This window comes from Notamacropus eugenii, chromosome 3 (genome assembly GCF_028372415.1).
Source record: "Notamacropus eugenii isolate mMacEug1 chromosome 3, mMacEug1.pri_v2, whole genome shotgun sequence".
Taxonomy (NCBI): Eukaryota; Metazoa; Chordata; class Mammalia; order Diprotodontia; family Macropodidae; genus Notamacropus; species Notamacropus eugenii.
In genome coordinates, this window is record NC_092874.1 from 68,210,109 (window position 1) to 68,231,895 (window position 21,787).

The window sequence follows — 21,787 nt, forward strand, 5'->3', positions numbered from 1 at the left end:
TTCAATGGGAAATTACTCAAAATGTAATAAGGAAATATTTTGCTGAGTAAATAGATTCGTTTACATTCTGTGGCATGGATGGTTAAAAAAGAATGCCAGTTTTTTAGCTCCCTTGGCCGAAATCCCTTCAGAGGGAGAGGACTTTCTCCCTTTGCTAGCCTTTCTTTTCTCCCAACTGTTTCTTCCTCCTCCCTTTATGAAATCAGATACTTTAAGGACCCTTTTCAAAACTCAGTAAAAAAAAATCCATATTTCCACAAAAGCTTGTGGTTTTTATCACATTAGGCCTCTTCCCTTGCACTGGGGAGCCTTGGCTACTCTCTCTCCCTGATGGGTTTTTTAACTCACTGCCCAAGAACCTAGATATACTGTGTCCTTTCCCCCTATCTCTCCCAACATTTCACCTTTCACTCGTCCTCGGGGAATTTCATGTTGTTGGTATCTCAATGTTTCTCCAAGGCCATAGGGGCAATATGTTACTTAAAATGTTATCTCTAGAGTGCTGTGGTTTTCCTTACTCTTGTCCACTATTGGTTAGCTGGTTGAGGTCATCTGTGTGCACGCACATGCACACTCACACACACACATACACACACACACACACACACACACTCACACCGTATCATTGGGTTTAGAGTTGAAAGGGACCTTAAAATTTTGTACAAACTCTTTTTCAGATAATTCTGAGGACCAAGGTGGGGTCAAGTGAATTGTTCAAGTTTACAGAGGTCAACTCAAATATTCTCATTCCAAATGCAGCCTTCTTTTTACTACTCTGAGCTGCCAATTTAGTGAGTGCAGTTTTAATTCCAGTGCCTGAGTTTTCACATGTCTGTGAAACCCTGAAAACCTAACTTCTATAGAATACCCATTTAATGTTTTTCTTTTTCCCCTTGTGCCCTCCTCTCCTCCTTCTCTTTCCTTATAAATCTGGCAATGTCTCAGATTGAATCTGAAAAATACATTATTAACTGAGACAAGTTCTCATTTAGTATTGCAGAACCATAAACATACAGGCACATGTATGTAGAGTACAACATGTACTGTTGAAATATGCCAGAGAAAGTCACATAACTTGTGTGGATTTGATTGACTACCAATTTACTTTGTCTGATTTCAACTGGGTATTCACTACTGAATGGCAATCCTTTTATTCTTGGATTGACTATTCTCCTTTCCCCCACCACAACTAGGCCTGAAATGCATTGCTTTCTCTCCTTAGACTCTTCCTTCAAAATTTAGCTTGAGTAGCATCTCCTACCTTATGCCTTTCCTGATCCCTCCTAGTTGATGGTAACCTTCCTACCCCAGAAATTATTTTGTATTGACTTAGTTTCCTTGAGTGTGAGTGTCTTACCTTACTTAGTTTGGAAGTGAAGTAGACACTCACAGGCCTTATCCAAATATTGATCAACAGAGAAGCTTTAACTGGCAAAAGGCACAAAGGAGCCCATAAGGTGGTTTAAAAAAACCCATCTACTCAGATAACCAATTAGTTCCTCCAGAAGGGACCTGAATTTGGAGGTGCTTTGGGAAGGAAACATTTGACATTCTAGGGAGACTTCCCCCTGGTGTCCCAGTTGCTTCCAACTCTTAATCTGATAAAAATCCATTATTTTAGAACCCTAGTCTTTGCTCTGTGCTCCATATCTATGGGGAATCATGTGCTGTTACAAGAACCAGGATCAGATTCCCTAGGACCAGGCACATTGTACTGCACATTTGTCTATCCTCTGAGGTGCAAAGGAACTCTGAGAGAAAATGAGCAGAGCTTTCAACTCACTTTGATATACCATGGAGGCTTCTTGGACAAGAGTTCATCCTTCTCTGTCTTTTCTAGTCAATAGTTTGCTAGCCAGTGAACTTCAGCAAAATACCAGTGGGCAAGCCCATGCTCTCCATGGGGTAGGGCCCCTCAGATATCTCCAAACAAAAGTCTAGCCCTATAATCTCACACTTCAATTGGGAGCAACTCATCAAATTGCTCAAAGACTCCTCTGATTAACTCCTGTTACATGGGTAAGAGATCTATCATTTCCCAACTGGCAAATCTCCAAAGTGTCTCTGTGTTTCTTCTAGTGCTATGCTGGGAAAACCCACGAGTACTAAAAAACTTCACCAGATAAAAAAGTGTCTTTTAAATCTTTTTTTCCCCTCTTAAACTTTTATTATCAGCACTGTCTATGTGTTTAATGAGAGGAGCATAATGTAATAATAAGTTATTGGACTTGGGCCAGGAGGACCTGGATTCAAATCCCTCTTCAGACTACCTGTGTAACTCTGAACAAAGCACCTAACCTCTCTGTGCCTCTGTTTATGAGGACTGGATAAACAATTGTTGACTGTGTGTGTGTGTGTGTGTGTGTGTGTGTGTGTGTGTGTGTGTGTGCATGTGTGTGCGTGTGTGTGCACGTAGTGAGGGAGAGTTTCTTGTCATTTGCAAAATACAATCATAATTGTTTATTCCTCACAAAAGTTCCCTTTCTTTTCTCTTTGAAAGTAAATTAAGCTTTTTACACTTGGTAACTGCTCTAATTAGGACTTCTTTCTGTGTGCTTTGTGGGTCCCTTTGGCAGTCTAGGGAAGCTTATGGATGAACCCCGTCTCAAAATATTGTTTTAAAATATATAGGATTAATAAGAAAACTAATTATATTGAAATATTGTTATCAAAATATTTTTTAAGAACAGATTTATGATCTCCAGGTTGAAAACTCTTGCTCTTTCTGATATGATCTTATTTGTTACTTGGGTAGTGCTTTGAAAGGTGGCTTATATTCATTCAATAAATTACATCTCAGTGGTTCTATATACTCCCTACTCACTTGATTCCATCCATATTCCCCTTACCTGCTTCTCCCTCCCTCTAACCCCATGCTGACTCATGCTTATGAAAGAAGTGAAATAGTTATTTCATGTAGTAAATTGTACGGAAAGTTGCTCCCTTGGGTTTCTCTTAAAGAAAGCAAAGATAACATAACCTGCCAACATTTTAATGTTGGAAGGAGGTCCCAAGAAACAGCTTTCATAATATAATGAAGGTTGTGTTTCCTCTAAGATCGGCAGCATAGTCAGCACTCTGTTGTAAGTTTTATGGGTTAAAATAAAAATCCTTTCCCAGTACATCATCATGACAGAGAGGTAATCCTAGGTCTTTCAAGACTATATTACTAATACCTAAGTATTAGCAGTTTTTGCTATACTGGAAAGCTTTTGAATATTGTCCCAGTGACAGCTGCTATGTTCTTTCTAATGATGAGCCTTATCCCCACTAAGTGTGAAGAGCCTCATCCCCAACTAGGCTGGCCACATTAGGCAATGGTTTCCTTGGCCGTGGCAACCCGAGTGACAAATAAAAAATGCAAAATGGGCTTTTGTCCTACAAGCTTTCTCTTGTTTCTATAATGACAACAGTAGTGGTGCAAAATTGGGGGAATGTTTCTAAGAATCATACAAGATCTGTGTAATGGCTACTCCCATTCACAGCCTCTCTTATCTCTCATCTAGCCACACTCTAGACCATTTTACTCACTTCAATCTACTCTTTGTAGTAGTAAATCTAGGTTCCCAGAAAAAGATCATGATCATATGGTTCATATTCTCTCAGAGTCCTAAGAGTAGCACTTACGAAGGGAAATATACATTCTCAACTTAACACTATCTCTTGAGCCCCCTCTGATGCATTTCTATTTACACAACCAAAACTCACAATAATGACACTTTTAAATCTTAAACATAACCATTTACTTAACAATAATGCAAAATAAATGTTATCATAGGTATTCGTATATTAAAGCAAATACATGAATAAAAAATAAATTCACAATCCACACATGAATCCAGGTCACACTCTCCCACCAATGCATCAATACTGTTGGTGATACTGAATGCTTATAGAAACATGAGTGAGGAAAACCCACGAAGTTAGGGTAACTCGAAACTTTCAAACTATAAACTATGACATCTTTTGTCTTAGGAATTGTCCATAGAAGTCCACTGATGCATGTAACTTTAGTGTTAAATAGATGTTTCTACTGCTAGTCTGAGTGGATCCAAGCTACTTGACCAACACTTGCCTCGGCATGACATATCAGCCAAATTTCTTGATCTTCTGAGTGACTACTATGGTTCTTTTCTTTCAAAATACTCCCTTGCTTTTTTAAGCTTACTTGTCAGTGACAACCATAGTTATCTATTGCTTCCAAAAAAGAAAAAAATTCAAACTTAGCCGATGCAGTTCTAAAATCTGTCATTTCGCCACTCTTTCTTTTAGTTTTCTGAGTTTGTCCTGTAGCTCCTCTGCAAACAACTCCATCTTAGCTTATAATGAGTAAGCAAATTTTTCTGTTTCTACAATCAGATAAACTACATTTATTCCAAATTTATAAAATGTGATGTCTATATCTCCCCAGTATATTACAGCTTATCATATTCAAAATTCAGCAACAAATATCTGAATACTCTGAGTCAAATTCAACCTCTCCCAATCATCTTTCAGAGTGATTGATTCTCTTAGAACTCTGAGCAGAGCTTAGTTTAGCAACAAACCTTAAAAGGACAGCATATTGCATCTATAAACATGAAAGGTTAGTTACAACAATGGTTGTGAAATATATTTTCCTGAGAGTTTAAAGCCTAAAAGTAGTAAGTTATTATTTTAAAAGTTCAGTCTAAGGCAGGTTCATGCCCCCAAAATGAGGTCATTGTGAATGAGGCTGAAGTAAAGGGATGTCTTCTGGAGATTTTTTGATGCTCTTGTGAAAGGTTTTCAAAGACACTCATTTGTTGAATTTCATGCAGGAATGCTTTATGTCTCTTCAAAAGAAAACTGAATGAATGCTTCTTCCTTCTTTCCTTCCATTCTTCCTTTCTTTCTTCCTTCCTTCCTTCTTTATTTTTTTCTTTTTCAATTGTATTCCACTACTGATCAGCATGGAAGTTTTGACCTCCTCCATTTCTGACATGGACTGGTTTGCCCCCTCCTCAAGCAATCTGATGCTCTCCTCTCCCCTGTCCCAGATAGCTCACTATATTAATACTGAACTTTGAGTGGAAACTCAATTGACTTATCCTATTGCCACTCAGAACTCCTGGGCTCAGATGATCTACCATCTTCAATTTTTCCAGTAGCTATGATGACAGATGTGTGCCACCATGTCTGGTGATGAATCCCTGCTGTTAAAGAAACTTGCCCATCTGAAACATGACTTTTTTCTCCCAAGTCTGACAATTTTGAATATTTTGGTATGTGTGATTTAACTCAATTCAACAAACATTTATTAGATAGACAACTGGTGTGGAGGCAGCTTAGAGTTGGAATGACCTGTGTTCAAATGGTTCCTCCAACATTCAGATTTGTATGATCCTGGACAAATCAATTACCTCTCACATCCCCTAGACAACTCTATAAGACTGTAGGTGATAGAGCAGATACTTACTATTTACATTAGCAGAAGAAGCCCTTACCCTGAGAGTTTCCTCCATTCCTGAAATCACAGGCCCTAACAAAAATAAAATAAAACAAGTGCCTGTGTGTGTGCAAAGCATCATATTAGAAGCTAGAAATTAGCTTTTAAACCTGGGATGGTCACTTGACCTGTAATACTTGGCATTTTAGGTTGACAACTGATGTACACTCTCTTACCCTCATTTTATGCTTGCTACTTGAAGAACTATGTTCCTGCCAGTGTTTTGGGAGCAGCATCTGGAATCCTCACAAGTTGGGTTTTCACATTTCTTCACCACTTACATCCCACATCACACATTGCATGTGGCCACACAAAATTGTCATCATCCTATCTGGGTTGCTATGAAAAAAAGAAGCTGCCTAAAATGAAGTCCTAAGAATTTTAAGATGTGTTCTTGTTTAAAGACTAGAAGGGGAATATTTTTTAAAACACTAAAAAGATTCAGATGATTGGATATTTAAACTAAGAGCACGATTAGATTTATAATTAACCCAGTGGAGGTACAGGTACGGATAGGGCTAAGTGACTTCAGACAAGGTCTTCTTGCCTTGCAACATCCCTCCTCTGTGTTGCTCCCTTCTTCCACTAGCAAGTTCCTTCTAGGGTCCTCTATTTTGGGGAATGGCCCAGGCCAATCTCGCATCATTTCCTTGTTCTCTGGACTTCACTACCATGCTTCAACTTGATCTTTTCCCTGCCACTTTTTCCACCTCCTTTTTTTTTTATGTGCTGTTTTTCCCCATTAGCTCCTGGAGAACAAGGACTGTCTTTTTGATTCCTTCTGTTTCCCCAGCCTGACAAGTAGAAAACCCATAGTAAATGCGTATTGCCTTGCCTTGCTTCTCAGGTTCTTTTCAATTTGGAGACTTTATAGCACCAGAGTAAAAAAAAAAGTGTCAAAACCCATTTAAATCAGAGGTGCTTAATCTTTTTTTTTGTTGTATAGTGAACCCCTTTAGCAATCTGGAGCCTATGGAACCCTTCTCAGGGTAATGTTTCTAAATGCACAAGTAAAGTACATAGGATTAAAAAAGAAACTAATTATATTGAAATACAGTTATCAAATTTTTTTTTAAATTCACAGACCCCAGGTTAAGAACTCTTGATTTAAATTTAATATTCAAAAACCTGGATTGAAAATATCCAACTATATTTAAGGGGTAATGGGTCCTTTCAGAGATTACTTTTCTTTGATCTTACTAGAGCAGTTTGTAAATGTTGCAGGTTACTAGAGTAACCGGGCAGAGAATGTCTTGCTTCATTAAATCATTATGGTAGAAAAGAGGCTTCTTCTCAAGAAGAAAAATTAAGAGGAAAACTGTGGGGAATAAGAGAAAACACAGACAGGATGATTTAGAACTGGAAAGGACATTAGAATAATTTTGTCCGACCCCTTCATTTTATAGATACAAAAACAGAAACCCAAAAGCGAGTGACTTGTTTTAGGTCATATAGGACTTCAGGTCCTCTAGTGCCTTGAGTGTGTGGAGGAGAGCTGTGGTTCTGGAGAATTGGAATGGCACCTAAAAGGCTGCTTTTAAAGCTCTCCACAACTTCTCCCAGGAGAAAGTTTTTCCTTCTCTCTGCCTCTGTCATACGACGAAGGGGAAAACAGATGCCTTCCAACACCTAGAAAACTAGTTAACAAGGCAAGCTTCCCCTTCCTTTAGGTCAGTCTAGAAACAGACATAGGACTTTAGGTAAAGGGACCAGCTTGTCAAGAGAGAAATCGATTGGGATGGATTTGAAACCAAGAAACTGAAGTTCTAGGTGCTTATACAAACAATTCCCAGGAAAAATTTGATGATGCATTGAGGGAAACGTTAGGGGTTAGAATTTGGAAGAGTACATGCTAGTCTAAATTTGTGACTGAATTAGAACCAGTGAGGATGCATTGATGAACTTCTCTGGTGCTGGTTTTTCTTCTCTGTAAAATGAGGGGGAGTGCTTGTTCTTTTCTTTCCAGCTCTGAATCTGTGATCCCATGTGATTGTGAATAAGAAAAATGCTCAATTGTATCTAGACGTATTTATTTCTTTAAGAGTTGTTCCAAAGCAGTTCTTAACCCAGGGTTCATAAACTATAAATGCACACACATCTATATCTGTCTGTCTATCTATCTATCTATCTATCTATCTATCTATCCATCATCTATCTAATCTATGCATCTGTCTATCTATCTATCATCTATCTACGTATATATAGATGTGTGTATGTATATATACATGTATATGTTTACGTATATAGTCAGTATATATATACACACATGTGAAACATATAAATGTGTGTGTACATATATACATATAATTCATGGACCCTAGTTTTGGAGAACTCTTGCTTTGGAGAAACTTTTAAATAACAAATGATAAACATATATATGTGTGTGTGTGTGTGTGTGTGTGTGTGTGTGTGTACACAGTTCATAGACCCTAGGTGAAATAAATATATATGGGTTAAATTAAATTAAAAATATATACGTATGTTTAAATAAATATGTGTACATATTTAGTACCTATACTTCAACATAATTGATTTCCTTTATAATCTTACATTTTTTGTTTTGTGCATTTAAAAAAACCACATTATTCTAAGGGACCCTCAGACTTTACTAACCTGCCAAGGGTATCCTTGACACACAAAAGGCTAAGAGACCCAGCTCTAAGGTATCATACTTACACTACATGTCTGTTTAGTTCATCCAATGGTTAGTTTAGTAATATAATTTTTAAAAAGAAATAAAATATGAATATTTCATGGCTATAAATTCAGAAGAGCATGCCCTGAAAAGCTGGTGTGCAGTATGTGTCTGGAATGTGAACCATGAGACCAAGGCTGCATTGCCACCTAGTGACAGTGTTCTAAATTGCAGGTTCAGAATGGATGGATTCAGAGAAACATGGGAAGACTTGTCCTGAGGATGTATTGAATAAACGGTACCTGAAGGATAATTTATGTGATGACAACAACTAAAGAAGACCAAAAAGGTACAGAAAGGGGCATAAGCAAATAGAACAGCTTTGTTACTACCTTTTAAATCTTAATGTGTACAGTTATCCCTTCCACGTTGCAGGATTTAGGGGCACTGCTCCTGGACGATCTGGAAAATCCACATAAAAATTTTTGGCCTTCTGTTTGTACCAAGGAAGAAGTCTGAATTGTTATGGCATTAAGACATAAAATATGTTGATGTTACACAATAATATACAGACATCTTATGCATTTCTGAGTTTCTAAACTTTTTCTGTATCATCTGTCTCTTATACAAAACTCCCCCAAAATTCCCATTTAATTTTTTATACTAATCTGCAATATATCAAAACTGGGTTGGGGAAAGTTGTGATGTGGAAGGGATAACTATATTTTTCTTAAAAATGAAAAACAAAAATAACAGAGCTGTAGTTTCTTATACAAGCCTTTTTTTGTTCCTTTTGTCTATGCAAAGGTCTTTGAAATGAGCTTTCCTTAAAGTCTTATTACTATTATTATTTTTATGTTGAAGTGCTTATGTTTGTTGATTAAATTCACAGTAAAACCCAAGAGCTAGTAAAAATATAAATAAACTGCAGATACATTTTGGGAGTGAGAGAAGAGTTAGATGTGTAACGTAGTAGATAGAATGCCATTTTAGAATTATGACGTAGATTGAAGTCCATATCTCTGATAACTTACTAGTTGGTTGGACATGTAAATGTCACTTAAATTCTCTGTACCCCAGGAAACTCTACAAAGACTGTGAGTTATAAATGATCTGCAGTGTTGAAGGGAGTTTCAGTGCCCTGAGTTCCTGCATGCTTTTGAGATCCCCATCTTAGAGCTTGGCATTGTAAATGTTTCTTAGCGGGGTTCAAAGAGTCATGCTAGTGTGGTTATAGTGTGAATTCTTTACAACATTACAGTGTGAATTCTTTGCAATACTACTCACAGGGATTCTGCACCCATGACTTTCATAAATGTGCTAAATCATTTCTAAAGAGCTTTGGCAAAAATGCTTTGCAAGGTCAATGTAGATTCAGCCTGGTAGTTGACTGTGTTTGTGACCCAAAGTTGTGTCTACAGGGTGCCCCACATATAAGTCAATCCAATGAACTGGACAAACCTTTATATTGCCTCATGCAACAAATAGGGCATTCTATGGGCATAATGATAGAGGAAATAGAAAACATAGCCTCTACCCTTTAAATATCTTGCAATCCAATATAGAAGGCAGGACAATATACCAATAAATTCCACATCCAGACCAAACCTTAAACCCATTTCACTCTGTAGCTCATAAATTGGACCATAATAGGTCCCTGCCCAAGCACCACTTAATGGCTGTATTTTGGACCCTCTTGGCTCAGAGTGAATGTCAATATTAACTGCTCTCTTTTGACCAGCAGCTGGAGGGTCCTCCCCTCCCCATCTGATTTTTTTTTTTTTTAAATTAAAGGGGATTGACTCACTTCTTAAAGAGGCCTATTCACTGAATGGGTGTTATCTCACTCAAAGTGAAAATCTGAAAAGGTCTTAGCCTAAAAGGGCCAGAGTCTCCCATTGCATCCTGGGCCATCTCCAGCCCTCCTGATGAATATCAAGCCACTGGACCCAGATGGCTGTGGAGGAGAAAGTGAGGCTGGTGACCTTGCACAGTGCTCCCTCACTCAAATCAAAGTCAACTGCAAGTCATGTCATCATTTCCCTGATGTCGTGGTCCTCTTTGAAAACGAAGGACAAACACAAAGTCCACATTAATAAAAAGGCATTTTAGTGCCTTCAGTAAATAACCAGAGATAATCTACACAACTTGGTTGAGATTTATGCCCCCATCCCCATAGCACCAACCCAGATAGATGGAAGGGAGCACTTCCATGGGCACTGGCCCACTCTGCCACCTAGTTATCATGCCATCCAATTGGGTAGCAGTTCAAATTCAGCAAGGTGAAGGAATAGATTTGCGGGAAATGGAAGTAGAATAAGGACTTAGAAAGACGGTAAAGGGAAAAGTAAAAAGTTTTGAGAACAGGGGCTAGGAATGTGTTACTAATGGTAATGGGGAGATTGGGTAAAGGAAGAAGACAGAGAACTCTGTTTTTGATGGGCTAATTTAAGGTGCCTCCATTAAAGTCTTATACCCAATGCTGCCTTCTGCAATGGAGGTAATCTTGGGTTTTTGAAAGAGTTGACAACAGGGCACAAGCTCTGGTGGGTCCTATCAAGTTGACGTGGATAAATTGTGATTACAAGGCTTGTGACTCATTGTAAGTTTAATGCCCAAAGAGCAGATTAGCTAAAATTCAGGAAAAAAAAGTCATTACCACAAAGGTGGCTGCTAGTTTATATTTTGCTATGTTTCATTAACTGTACCAACTTGAGAAGAATGCTTGCTAAGATGTAGCTAGGTGGTGCAGGGGATCAGGTAGGTAGATGGTACAGTAAGTAGGTAGAGTGCTGGGCCTGGAGTCAGGAATTCTCATCTTCCTGAGTTCAAATGTGGTCTGAGACACTTACTAGCTGGGCGACCCTGGGCAAGTCACTTTACCCTGCTTTCCTCAGTTTCATCTGTAAAATGAGCTGGGGAGGAAAATGGCAAACTAATCCATTATCTCTGCCAAGAAAATCTCAGATGAATTCAAGAGGAGTCAGACATGCCTGAACAACAAAGCGTATCAGAATTCCATAAATTTTGAACTGAAAGGGACTTAAGATGTTGCCTAATTCAACCTCCTCCTTTTACAGTTGAGAAAACTGAGATCCAGACAGTAGAGTGACTTGGTTAGGTCACCAGGAAATACGTGGCCAAACTCCAACTGGAACCCATGTGTTATGCCTCCAAATCCAGGTCTTTACCCAGATAACAGAACTTTGACATGCTGAAACAAATGAAGGTTGCATCAAGAAATTCAACAGATGCGTCTTTTAAGTCAGACCTGTGATTTCATTAATGTAGAGAGCTCCCCCTCCCATGATGCAAATTGCTTTTTTAGTCTTAGAGAATTGCTGGGGACACTGAGAGATTAAATATTTTGCCTAGAAGCGTAAGGTCAGCATGTATCAAAGGCTGGACTTGAACCACGTCTTCCCGACTTCCTAAGGCAGATTTATCATCCACTATACCATGTTGCTTCTCATAGATATCCTGAAAAGACTATACATAGAGTCATAACCCATGTAGGCTATATCCTGTAGATTCCAGAAATACGTTATAGAGCTTAGAGGCTGTGTTCTATAGCTCCATCAGATACTTTCTATTTTATGCATACTCTAGATACCACTTGGAACTGATAAACATCATAGACTGGCTGTATTCTAAATCTCCATCAGAAATCCTATACAGGTAATGTCCTATTATAGATAGAGTCTATAGATATGTCATATAGGCCATACTCTATAGCTCCATCAGGCAGCTTTCATAAACTATGTAGATATCTTATATAGGCTAATTCTATAGATTTATCACATAACCTATATCCTGTAGCTCCTAAGACATCTAAGGCAGGAGAGAGATTGAGAAAAAAGAATTCCAAAGAAGTCCATTGGGGCACCCCATGAGAAGGGAGTAAAGAAAGCATGGATGTCCCATAGCTACTTTTCAATCTTTTCCTCTCAAAAGAAAGTCACATATTTGAGACATCTGCTAAAAAACAAACCACTTGATGAAATTTATGAAGTATTGTTACCAGGTGAGAGCCCCCGCATTGTCATAGAGAATGACACCTAGGCCACTCAAAAACCCAGTCACTGAAATAGTTTATGCTGAGAGTGAAGGCAGACATTGGGATGTCCTGTTGCTCTCCCTGAGGATCTTCCACGCAAGGACTCAATTTTATACAGTTTGGGAAAGCTACCAAGAAAGAAGTGGTCTGGCGAGTTCTGCTGTGTATGCGGTGAGAGATAACACAAGGGCGATTGCAATCTTTGCCTATAACCATGAAGGAAAGAAATTTCTCCAATTTGTGGTTATTTACAGCATTGTAAATCAAGCAAATGCCATGAAGTGCCAATAAAAATTGTTTAAAATCAGCCTTAAATAGCTAAACTCTCAACAGCAGCTCATAAAGTGAGACTTGGCGGTGGTTAGGCAGTTACGGTTAAATTGACAGCCCTTTGGGGAGTTAAGATATCCAGAAAGCAGAGGTAGTTAGGAATATAGTGATAAATGGTGGGGGTTGTTGGTCGAGGAGGTTTTACAAGGTACGTTAAAGCCTGGAGAATTCTATGAAGAACTGAGTAGCCCTGAGAGGGTGAGCGCAACCAAAGAAGGTATTCCTTCACCAAGGGCTGTTTCATTCACTATGACTCCAATGGGGCCTTGTTTTCCTCACCCATGAACATCTAGACCAGGCCTGCCTAGCCTGGGGCCTATGAACTTACTTATTTTTTAAAAAACATTGGGATAACTATTTCGATACAAATGTTTTCCTTTGCAACCCCATGCATTTTATTTAACGCATTTAAAAATATTATTCTGAGGAGCCTATAGGCTTCCCCAGACTATTGCCCAAGGAGTCCATGATACAAAGAACCTCTGATCTAAAGAGGAAAGGGCCCTCCCAATTTGATGTAATATGCTATTTTTTCATACCTAAAGGGGATAAGAAGCTGTGCAAATACAACTGAAAGAAAGTTTGAAGGTCAAACCATATACAAGTACCCCAGAGGCATTTCCTTTTGTTTTTTTATACCCTAATAAAGCAGTGAAACACTAACTTCCTTTAACTGTGTTTGGTCTAACACTTACTGTAGAAACTTTATTTAGACACTTTCTTTGTGGGATGGATTCATGGGCAGCAATTTATAATAAATAATTTAATAAAGTCAGTTTCACTTCCCTCCCACCAAAGTCAGAAACTTATTTTGCTCACCTGTTTAAAAAAAAAAAAGAAAGAAAGAAAAACAAAACCAGCAATTCTTCTTCTGGCTAACAGAAAGCCCTCTCCTGTTCTTAAACATTCTGCCTCTCAGAGGATCATTGTCAGTGGCAGAGGATAAAACTCTTTCTACCAAGGTACTAATCTCACATTTACAACGTGATTGAGCCCTTTCTCTCCCTTCCCACTGCCAGAGAAATGCCTGAATACAGATAAACACACATTTGGTGTTTTGGGATGACATAGAGACCCTGGGTGGTCCCTTGGTCCAAAAGGTCAGTGGGGCTCTTCTGTTTGCCCCCATTATATTAAAAAATAAACTCAGGGTTGATAAGAACGATAAATCCTTTTGGTGCTGAAACCACTGGAATCAGCTCAAGGTCTACATTCATTTTACCAGTGCTTTCTTTTTACAATACTATCACTTCTCAATGATTCATCCCTCTCCATAGAACCTGCCCTCCCTTTGTAACAAAGATGTACAGTTAAAACACTTTGATATCATCTGAATACATATGCCTCATTCTGTACCTATAACCTACCACTTCTCTTTAGAGGTGTTTCCTTTTCTAAGATCTCTGAAGTCACAATTTCATATCTTGTTTTCTATTAAAGATCTACAATATATCATATCAGTATAGAAGTCATCAGGGCCAACTCACTTGTTTTACAGAAGAAACTGATGCCCATAGAGTCTAAGCAACTTGCCTAAATGATATTTCTGGTGAGTGTCCAGATCTTCATTCTACGTTTATACTGCCGTAGGTGGATGCCAACAGATAGGAAAGGTTCTGTCATGAACGCTGGGTTCATGGCATCTCAGAGTACTGTAGCCACAGAACTCAGAGCTGAGAGCAGCCTGGAGGGGTCATCTGCTTAGTCTCTCAGTCTAGGCAGGACCACACCTAAATCATCTCAAATGGAATGGAGTAGCCTCAAGTCTGCTTGTACTCTGGCTGTTTGTTTGCATGAAGCAGTGCCACTGAGCCAAGCTGTTTTCCATGTTGCTCCAGGCTGTTGCCTTTGTTTGTTAAACATTGCTGCTACTTGGGACCGGCCAGAAGGCAGCTCTTGGACTTCTCAGTCCAGAACATCTTGAGCAGATTCTCCATGAGCCAAGGGAAGAAATGCAATCATTGACGCTCGGAAATCCTTCCCCACATGGTGGTCATCTTGACCTGTGTCTGGGGACATGACAGCCTCATCTCTTACTAATGCACATAGGTGCCCCCTTATGGTAATGGTGGCATGGGGGTGGGTGGGAATCTCTCTTTCCAATTCAATTCAATCCCACACGTCTACAGAGTACAAAAAGCACTAGGTTATGTGCTACAAAGAACGCTTTGTTAGGGTTATGTCCTACAAAGGTGAAGATGAAAAACCATGTCTGCTCTCCGGGAGCTTGAGTTCTTGGAGATACAGCATGTAGACAGATTAGCACATACCAGATCATTTGAGAAAGGGGAGAACACAAGAGGGTGGCACAGAACAAAGGACACTGAGGATACCTGGTAAAATTCAGGCTTGTGTCTGGATGACCTCTGAGGTTCCTTCCAGTCATAGAGAGATGATCCTCTGATGCTAAAACATGAGTTTGAATCCTGACTTGGCTGCCGCTTATTACCTGCATGACCTCAGGCAATCATTTAATTTTTTTGGATCTCAGTTTCCTCATTTGTAAAATAAGACCAGCTAGATGGTACAGTATAGAGTCAGGAAGACCTAAGTTCAAATCTAGCCGCAGCCACTTGCTAGTGATTTGACCCTGGGCAAGTCACTTAACCCTGTTTACCTCAGGTTTCTCACAGGTAAAATCAGAAGAAAATGGTAAACCACTCTAGTATCTTTGCCAAGAAAACCCCAAATAAGGTCATGAAGTGTTGGGCATGACTGAAAACAACTAGAAAACAACAAAAATAAAGGAGTTGGAATATTATCTATATTGTTTCTTCCAGTTCCAAATTTGTGAACCTTCAAACTAGAAGAAAAGCTCCTGTGGGAGATGGCTCATGAACTGAGCTCTCAGGGAGCCCAGATAACAAGGAGTGGAGATGAGGAAGGAGTACATTCCAGGCATGATGAGGGAGCTTGTGCAAAGACACAGACTGAGGCAGGAGACAGAATGTGAGGAAGGGAGGATGACTAGAACGGAAAGTGTATAAAGGGAACTAATGTGAAATATGAGGAAAGGGAGTTTACAGCAAGACGGTGAAGACTTTTTATTTATATTTCTATTTTACTCATTCATTCAATTATTCATCTGTTTATTTACTTATATATTTATGTATTCATTCATTTTACTCATTTATTCATTCTGTCTGCTTATTTGTTTGTTTGTTTGTTTATTTAGCCTTGCTGGTCAATGTTTAACAATGAAGTTTCACGTGACACACTTTTAAGCTAAATTTGCATGATTAGTATTTCTTCCGTTGCTTCCTTAAGTCTAGTCAATCAACAAAACGAAAGATCAAGCCCTGGTTTACAGTTCCCTAATTTCTGAGGTGTAAATGTTCACGCTGAAAATTTAACAATTGGCACACCAATCGCTCCAAGCTGGCATCCGGAGACCTCCGTGATGGAAGCAATAGTGAGCCACTGAAGTTTCTCCCACTGATTCAGACCTACACTTCGGGAAGACAATTTTGGCAGTTCTGTGGAGGATAGGTTAAAGAGAAGGGAGATTTGTCTCAGGGAGAACAATTAGGAATTTGTTCCCACAGTGGAAGCACTCAGTAGGTAGGGCCTTTAGGGTTACCTCTTGTTGTGTGGCAAGAAGGGGAGGTCGAGGCCTTTCTTTTTCTGTTCTGAACTTCTACAGGTACCCCAGTTTCTGAATGTCTCAGTCCTAATCTCCTCTTTGAGTTTTTTTGGTCAGCATTCCTTCCCTGATCTCCCCTTTATTCTCATCCTGAAGCTCATTTTCCTTTCTGAATATTCTTCCAAAATATCCCCATTCATAAACACCCAACCATAGAATACAATTAAAAAACAATTTAGTAATAGGAAAATGATTTATTCATTCCTTTTAATAACCGTGTACTCCATAAATCCTTCCGAGTCACTCACTTGGTAAGGACACCACCACCGCCATCATCATCTTCTTCACCATTATCATCATCGCCGTAGTGCTCATAAGGTTTATTTACAAAGCACTTTATACATTTTATTCTTCTTTGATCCTCACCATAACCCTGTAAGGTAGATGTTATTATGACCCCACAGCTGAGGTAACTGATGCTGAAAAAGTTTAAGTAATTTCCCAATGGCCTCACAGCTTAGTATATGAGGCAGAATTTGAATCCAAGACTTCCTAACAGAATGTATTCATTATATCTTTTAACTGCCTTTCTTTTTTCCTCCACTCCCTTCCATCCAATGAAATCCACCTAGAGCATTTTGCATCTCTTAACTACCATCAATCACATATTATTTTGTTATGATTATTTGTGTTCACATCATCTTCCCCTACTGGACAATAAGTTGAATGAAGGAAAGGATTATATTTCCCCCAGGACCTGGTGTAGAGTTCATGGAATAATAAATATTTGTTGAGTAGAACTGAATTGCATATAAATGTTCTCCCCTCGGTTATAGGAAAATGGGAACTCTGTATGTGATTCACAAGTTAGTTTCAGGTTCTCCTTGTGCTAAGCTCTCGAAAGGAGGGCATAATGTGATGAAAGCTGAAATACCAGCTTAATTCAACGTTCTTCCATGATCCCTCTCTAAAACATGAGTCTTCATTTAATACACAGTCACTGTTTCCCAACCTGGTCTGCCCTCAAAAGAAAATCGCATGCATGTGATGATTAGGGAACAGAAATTAACATTTATTCCAAAGCTGTCAAGATTTTTGGCAGTTATTAATTTTATTAAAATGATTACATATGGCAAAACAAGGAACAGCAGTAATAACGTTTCTCTACAATATAAATTATGACTGATTTTCAGCTGTTGGCTCAGCGTTGTTCAAGATTCTTCTTTTAAAAGGAAATGGTAGGGGGAGAGATGGGGAAGAGAAGAAGCATTTGCATTTCCAGAAAATGTTAAAGCAGCGAAAGGAAAAATAAATTAAAGATAATTACAGTAGGAAATAATGCCAGGTATTTGCTAATTTTAAAATGGACTTAATGTGTTTATGGACCAATCTCCACACTTCGGTGATTTTAAAAAAACAACACACATGTTCCACAATGGCTTATCTTCTACACTTATACTGAAAAACAAATTTGCTGCTGCTTAAAAAAAATCATTAATTCAAATGAAAATACTCCGTATACCTTGAACTGAAATGTCTGTCAAAACAAAAACAAAGTATTGTCACAAGATAATTAATGCTTGAATAACTTATGATAGTATGAACAAAAGTGAAGTATTTGTCATTAACTTTTAGTTATCTGCTCACATTATGGCAAGATTCTGGATGTAAAGTATCAAAATGCATCATGGAATTCTGACTATCTTAAAGACAATAAAACACATACTCCATTTGTTCATACAGTCCTGGTGTATATTTCTTGCATGGCACTTAGATGTCATTGCAAACAGCAATTTAGAAAAACAAAGTAAAAAATATATATACAAAATATTTTCATATCAAATTATCTTTATCATACACTAAATAACCCCAAACCCTAAAGCTATATTACAACAAAAAGTGTCCTACAAGTTATACCAAGATGGATTTTTTTCTGACTCAAATAATGTAGTACAACTGGAGCGGACAAGGTTTTGTGAAAGTATTTTGAAACATAAAGGAGAATTTTACCACTTGGATGCATTATTGGGGTATCCATGCTCTCTCTTTCATACATACACACATATATACGCACATTATTCCAGTTGTTTTTTTTTTTAAGAAACAGAATAGGTTACAAATGGAAAAAAAAATTCCTATCCCATCTCCCAAATAATCAAACCTTTTTCATCTTCCTGTAGTTGGTATACTCTAAGTCATATTCAGAATTTCCACTGTTTATTCAAGTGTTCCCAAGTTAGTTAGGATATTGTTACTTGACTGAAGAAAATATGGTGCTCCCCCCCTCTATTTTTGTACTTATTATATATTTTTCACTCGATGCCAATTTTATTTAAATATTTGACCTGTTATTTCTTTAATGGGTGATTTTGTATCAGCCCTTAATCTCTTTGGCAAAATCTAATGATCTTTCAATATTACTGGGACCATATGCTTTTAATTTGTGGCTTGACTTTATTGTGTATGTGTGTGTGTGCATGCGTGTGTTTGGCTGTGTATACACACACATACACATATTTATTTCCCTGTCTTTTGCTCCTTGAAAGGTAGATTATCAATTAGACTTCCTGGTTTCACACCAACGCTGTTTTGATTATGCCATAGTTATAACTGTTTCCACCACGGCAAGACACCAAGTTCCAAAACAAGTAAGATTGGGAACTACAAGTTTACGTCTGTACAAAAAGACTTTTTTTTTTTTGGTTATTTATTTAAGCACTTTAAACAGTGGGTAGCAAAGCCCAAGAAAGAAAAACTCTAAAGTGAAATTTCAGCTGAGTGGGGGGAGTTTCCTGGTAAAGCTTGCCATAAGAGACGTCTAACTGAACATGGTGCATCATTTAATCTTTTAAGTTAATCTGGACATACCGTTTCTCAAACATACATATTATGTGGAGTATTGCACTTTTCAACGAAGTGAGTTATGATGGTAGTGGATAATGTACTGCATAGACAAGCAAGAAACATGCACAACAAATTTAATGCCACTGAAAGATACATTGGACCATACTTAATACTGTGGAATTTTTAGAAGGGGGACATTTTCTTTAAGCTGAACAGATCTCTAAGTTTTAAATTTTTGAAATACTGAATATATTTCAAGGGCAGTCAGCCCTAGAATGGTCAGGCCCATCTGGAATAATACGTAGACTAATAAGCATTATGGCATTGTCATTTTAAGGCATAACTATTCTGCTATGCCCACGTTACAGCTTATTTTTGGAAAGCAAGGCACTTATTGTAATAGCAATGCAGACGTTTTATGCATAGTTTGAGTAACATAAAATAAGTTAATATTTTGATAAAAACTGATTTTTTTATAATTTATATGTCTTTTATAGAAGCAACTGGACAATTTATTTAATATAATTAAAAAAAAAAAAGACCAAAGAGTCTGAAGGGAGTAACTGCTTTACTGACCATGTCAGGAAGGGAATGGTTTTTGACGCTTGCTTCTGGTCTCAGGCTCTGACTTTATAGAATTACAAATGGCGTGAGGAATGTCTGTTGGATCCCACAGTTAGCAAGCGCTTAGAATTGTTGGGCTAGTGACACTTTGACAGTCTTGACCTCTGATATATGTGATGATTTCTGAATGATGCAGCTGGTGGTACCCTGTAGTTTGTCTTTTCCCTGTGCGAGATTAGTTAAGGCCATAGCAGCATTGATCTCCTTCCAGTAGGTTTCATCTTTGCTTGTTCCCTTTCTGTTAGCTGCACTAGAGTTAAGCAAAACAAAACAGAAGGTCTTCATGTGTGGCCCCAATCCCCAGTTCTCCCCAATTAGTCACAAATTATAACCTGCAAAAAAAAATTGAGAACAGTTTCCTCACCTGTCACACTTATTCGATCCATTTTCCAGAGTTTCTGAAAAGAAAAGTAAAAAATCCATTAAGCTCACTAGTGTAGGGTGCTGAATATGAGCAATGTTTCTTAACAAAGATAAAATTAGTGTGCCGTGTATATTTTGCAAAGATACAAAAACTAAAGTGCCATCAAACAAGGATATGTAGAATCTGGGAATTTAAAGAGTATTCTGTTTTAATTCAACAAGCATTTTTATGTACCTACTATCTACAAGGGACTCTCCTAGGCACTGGAAATATAAAGACAAAAATGAAACTGACCCTACCCACCAGGAGATTAATTCTGCAAGAGGAAAATAACATGGATTCAGATAAGCAGGTACAGCAGACAGACAAAACAGACACAAAGCAGTTTTAAATTTTACTTCATATATTTACAAAATGTGGATGAATCTGAGATTTAACTGACCATAGTGTTTTTTCAAAGGCTGCCTGAATTAAAGCGTGTGCTTGATCCTTTAAAGTTACCAATAAACCAATAGCTTCAGTAGAGAAAGAAAACTTTTTTAATCCTGCAAAATGGCCTTGCCTGCTTAGAGCTAGACATCTAATCATTTTCATAAATTCATTTTTTTCTTCCCTCAGGAAATGGCACTTCTGATTAGTATGTGGCTTACGAGGCTTATCTCCTTCAGAGTTCTATGTCTTTGGATGACCGTCAAGGTCAGTTTCTGGAAGGGTCAGTTTCTGTGAGTTTGAACCATAGTGGTGTTACAGACTGACTTTGTGGAAAGATGAGTTTTACCCAGAGAATTTGGCAGCTTAACTCTTTGGTTTTTAATCACCCTGTACAGGTCCTGAAAATCCTTAATATGGGAACTAGTTCTAGAGAGCTCTTCTCCTGATAAAAGGTACACAAACCACACTTTAATTTACCCCCATAACCATTCTAGCAGGTTTCTTTGTGTACTGTGGAAAATGCTTGTATAAGAAAAATGAAAGGAGATAAATTCTAAAGGCCAATCAACAAATTATTTGTTTAAAAGAAAAAAATGAAGTTCACAAGTACAAGAGATGATATAGAGAGTTTTCTAAAGAAGATCTGAGGCCAAGTATGACAGAAAATACGAGTAAAACTTGCCTCTGATTTAATATAATCAATACAGGTAGGCAACTGGTGGATCTCTTCAGTTTGGGAGTTCTCAGCTACAGTGGAGCCAAGTCAATCAGATGTCTGTAGGAAGTTTAATACCAGTATGGAGGGTCCCCAAGCAGGAGGAAGGGCAAACTGACCTAGATCAGATATGCAGTAGGGCAAAGCTCCCAAAACTTCTAGCCAGGGAAAGATGGTGAAACCTAGTCTCAATTAAAAAAAAAATCGAGTATAGAATCTAGTATAGAAAATGAAATTTTAGTGCAAAGATTTCATTTTGGGTCCTTACAAACATATCCTGTTATGTCAGGCTGGTGTTCAAGGCCCTGTACTTGGTAAGTCTTTAAGAAGGGGCTGTTAAATTGAGTTGAGTTCTGAACCACTTGGGGAGTGGAGTGGGAAGGATATATGATATCTGTAGAAGTAGTATTGTAAAAGACAGGTTTGCTATAGTATGCTTATTTCCAGATGGAAGATCTAATGGGTAGAAAGGGCAAAAAGGCAAACTGAAGCTTGATATCTGGAAAAGCTTCCTAATAATTCTAGCTGCCCCAAGGTGAAATGGCTGCCTCAAAAGGTTAGGTGTTTTCTCCTCCGTGGAGGTCTTCATGCCAAGGCTGGAGGGCTATTTGCTGGGGATTTTGGGAGTGGGGGTGGGGAGTTCTTTTTCAGCTGTCGATTGAATGAGATGGACTCTGAGGTGCCTCCTAACATGGAAATTGTGTGATTCTAGGATACCTGCTCCCTCACCCTTGAC

At 38.3% G+C, this 21,787-nt stretch overlaps 1 protein-coding gene across 6 annotated transcripts in view; it reads right to left on the bottom strand.

Moving 5' to 3' along the window:
* Positions 1–16,306: 16,306 nt before the first annotated feature.
* MKX (mohawk homeobox) overlaps positions 16,307–21,787 on the bottom strand; it is a 108,718-nt gene continuing 103,237 nt past the window's right edge. For 4 of the 6 annotated variants that reach the window (XM_072651813.1, XM_072651816.1, XM_072651814.1 and 1 more), the window contains exons 6-7: positions 19,905–19,938; positions 17,165–19,790 (exon numbers count right to left, since the gene is read on the bottom strand). In XM_072651813.1, the coding sequence (XP_072507914.1) occupies positions 19,604–19,790; positions 19,905–19,938 (221 nt within the window). In that variant the 3' untranslated portion in view covers positions 17,165–19,603. Of the gene's footprint in view, positions 16,506–17,164; positions 19,791–19,904; positions 19,939–21,787 lie in introns of those variants that run through there. The other 2 variants (XM_072651819.1, XM_072651821.1) reach the window with 2 other exon arrangements.